The sequence below is a fragment of the Sinocyclocheilus anshuiensis genome, unplaced genomic scaffold, assembly GCF_001515605.1.
Source record: "Sinocyclocheilus anshuiensis isolate Anshui unplaced genomic scaffold, SAMN03320099.WGS_v1.1 scaffold477, whole genome shotgun sequence".
Classification (NCBI taxonomy): Eukaryota; Metazoa; Chordata; class Actinopteri; order Cypriniformes; family Cyprinidae; genus Sinocyclocheilus; species Sinocyclocheilus anshuiensis.
In genome coordinates, this window is record NW_015536549.1 from 3103790 (window position 1) to 3106805 (window position 3016).

At 39.7% G+C, this 3016-nt stretch overlaps 1 protein-coding gene across 1 annotated transcript in view; it reads right to left on the bottom strand.

The window, feature by feature from the left end:
• LOC107700469 (E3 ubiquitin-protein ligase RNF220-like) overlaps nt 1-1631 on the bottom strand; it is a 38688-nt gene extending 37057 nt beyond the window's left edge. Inside the window, exon 1 of the mRNA XM_016502129.1 lies at nt 1007-1631. Within this exon, the coding sequence (XP_016357615.1) occupies nt 1007-1631 (625 nt within the window). The remainder of the gene's footprint in view (nt 1-1006) is intronic.
• Nucleotides 1632-3016: the final 1385 nt, after the last annotated feature.

The window sequence follows — 3016 nt, forward strand, 5'->3', positions numbered from 1 at the left end:
GTCATTATTTTTCCTATTGACATTCGTTTCTGATATAGCGTGGCTCATCGGCCCCCTCTGTCGTGTCTTTCATGTTGCAGGTTCTACCCCTCCGCCCCTACGAGGAGTTCTGATGTCCTATGAATTTAAGCTCGAGCGTCTCTTTTCCCTGTCCCACCGCACGGCACGAACGTGGGGTCCTTCACTTCGGTGGCCAATTACAGAGCAAGGTAATGAGGAGCCACCTTCTCCTTACAGCCCAGATTGACACTCTCTCCCACTCATTTGTCAACAAATCAGGATGGATGGCGTGGGGGCGATATTGAGCTGGAGGTGTCGCACTCAGAGACGCGGTTGCCGAGCAGCATCTCCTGCTCGTTATCATTGACAAGTTGTCTGGAGCGGAGAGATTTGCGAATCCTTCGCCTTTGTCATCTCAAGATCATTTGTTCGTGATTCAGTACTTATTCCGGTTATAGCCTACTTGGGTAGACTAGGCCTACTTTTGGCATTTATCTGTGGACTGCATGGGACTTATATAAGAAAATCAGGAGTTGTAAGTTACACTTAACTCATACAAAAAACGTAGTTTTCAGAAAGTCACGCATAAAATAGTTGCAGATCTTAGTCTCCTCTTTGGCAGTCCTGTATAAATGAGTACATTGTTTAAAACATTCCAATAGCACCAATAATTATTTAATAATAATAAAAAAATAAAGTAGACATGTTAGAGATGTGAAGCAGTGAGCTTTACACATGCTCAGGACATATAAGTGCTCTAGGCTGCTGTCCCAATCCCATTCTCCCTTTTCCTCTCTCACGTCTGCTTTCCTGTCTGCACTATACTGTCCTATAAATAAAAGGCAAAAAGACCCCCAAAATTCTATTTAAAAATGTTAATATTTAATTTAATATTATAAACATATATAAATAAATAAATCGGCCAATAATTGGTATCGGCCAATAAAAGCAATTTATTTCATAATCGGCCATTGGCAAAGAATCTCATGTGATCTGATATACTTACTTGGTTCTTTGTGCTCCTCTGGGCCAGATGAACCCTCTGCCAACAGCCCAGACAAGCCAAAGAGCTTCTTCCCAGCATCCTCAGCTATCTTCAGGGTGTTTGGAGAACCAGTAGGGACATGAGCACCCCCAAAGACAAAATCTTTTCCCTCCACATCTGTGTAGCGGAGGTGGGGTGATGCCTCTGGTTCCAGACAGCCCTTCAAGCGCTTTGCAGGGAGGAAGGCAGACTGGTAAGCCCCTGCATCACGCTCCTCAGGTGGAGAGGAGAACGGCCGGAAGGCCACCACCGCTCCGTGGTTGAGCATACCCAGAGGTGAGCAGTCCAGATTGGGTGGAGCAAACTGTGGGTGAAGGTGGAGCAGAGGGGTGGGAAAGTCTCGAGTAGGAAAGCCTCCTTGCCGATGATACATGGAGGCGAAGGAGTATGAGCCACTGGGGAACGGGAGGTGCATGTCCTTTTCCAAAGTTACCGGCACTCCAAACGGCCGAGGGGGTTGGCAGGGTACAGAGGCATTTCGTCCAGCCTCGGCTGTTGATGCCAGGACCATGAGGGCAGGGGAAGTCAGCGGGCTGGGCATGTAGGAGGAGTTCTCCATCTTAAAGGCTGTCCGATGGAGGTCCATTTGAGCAATAAAGTGTCCACTCAAACTCAGTGTAATGTGATGAAGAGGCCTGAAGAGCACTTGACTCAATGCTTATAGACTTAAGCCTTACCGATCACTCATTCTCTGACGGAAACCTGTTTGCAAAAAAAAAAAAAAAAAATGTTGAACCCAAAAACACAACTTCTGGTGGTCAAAAGAAAAGCAGTTATTTAAGTAAACAGGCAGACATTCCTTAAAGTCTATATTTTCATGCAGTCATTTTCTTTCTTTAAAAAAAAAAACAAAAAACTGTCACATGACTGAGAAAGAAACATTTAGTGGCTAGAATAATTAGACCACAAATAAGTCCTTAAAAATGCCTAACAGTGCGTGCAGGACGAATATTATTGTGTGAGTTTAAACAACAAGATGCATAGAAGTAGCCTGTCCTTTAATAGCCTATAGCCCTAATGTTAAAGAAAAACAAAGGGTGAGCTAATTAATGCAAAATAAATTATCTTGGTAAAATGCATAAAAAAATCACTACATAAAATGATAAGTTTCATTTATTCTTGTTTAGACTACCTGTCTCATGTATGGTGCTACACTTCCCTGTAGCCTATGTTTAATATTACTCTTAATTTTGTGTTTGGAAATCCCACTTTAAATAGCTTAAGAATCATGATGCTAGTGAACTTTTTGCGTTGCTAATTTTAAATGCATACAAAAATGTAACTAGACATTTTTATATCAATTTAAATACCGAATATATTGTTTTAAATAACGAGCTATTTTTATACACTGTCGGTCATTTGGAAATAATTGCGTGTCTAAAGACAACAACAATAGCCCAACAACAGCCTATCATAATAATTATTATTTGTAATAATTATATATCCTAACAACAATAACAATGATAATAAATCAATTCTAAATAATAAAAAAACTTTAAAACTTAATTCAAATGCTAATTAATTATACATATGGAGCAATTTATTATTTGTGCCTGTCATTTTTTTTTTATATACTTAAAACAAGTACAAAACTTTTTTTTTCAAGTACAAAACCATCTTTACAATAGTTCGCATAAGCGGTGTGAGTGATTGTCTTCAAAACGGTGAACAAAGCTTCTAAATATTGCCTTTAAGACGTGATACTGAATCTGAAATCTGCTTTAGACTAAATTCGATCCAAATATTACCATTCGGTTGCTGTCAGATGTTAAATTTATGCAACTCTCTGACTTGAAGGTGCTATAAATTGTTCAGGTCACAGGTGTTAGTCAGTTCTTTGAAAGATGTAATTGTGCAAGAAAAGTTATGTCATACAACTTTTCTTGAAAAAATAATACATTTGATACATCTTGCGCTCAAAGTTTTAGTGCATTCCGGACAAGTTCACTCATAATGCTTAGCATACGACAA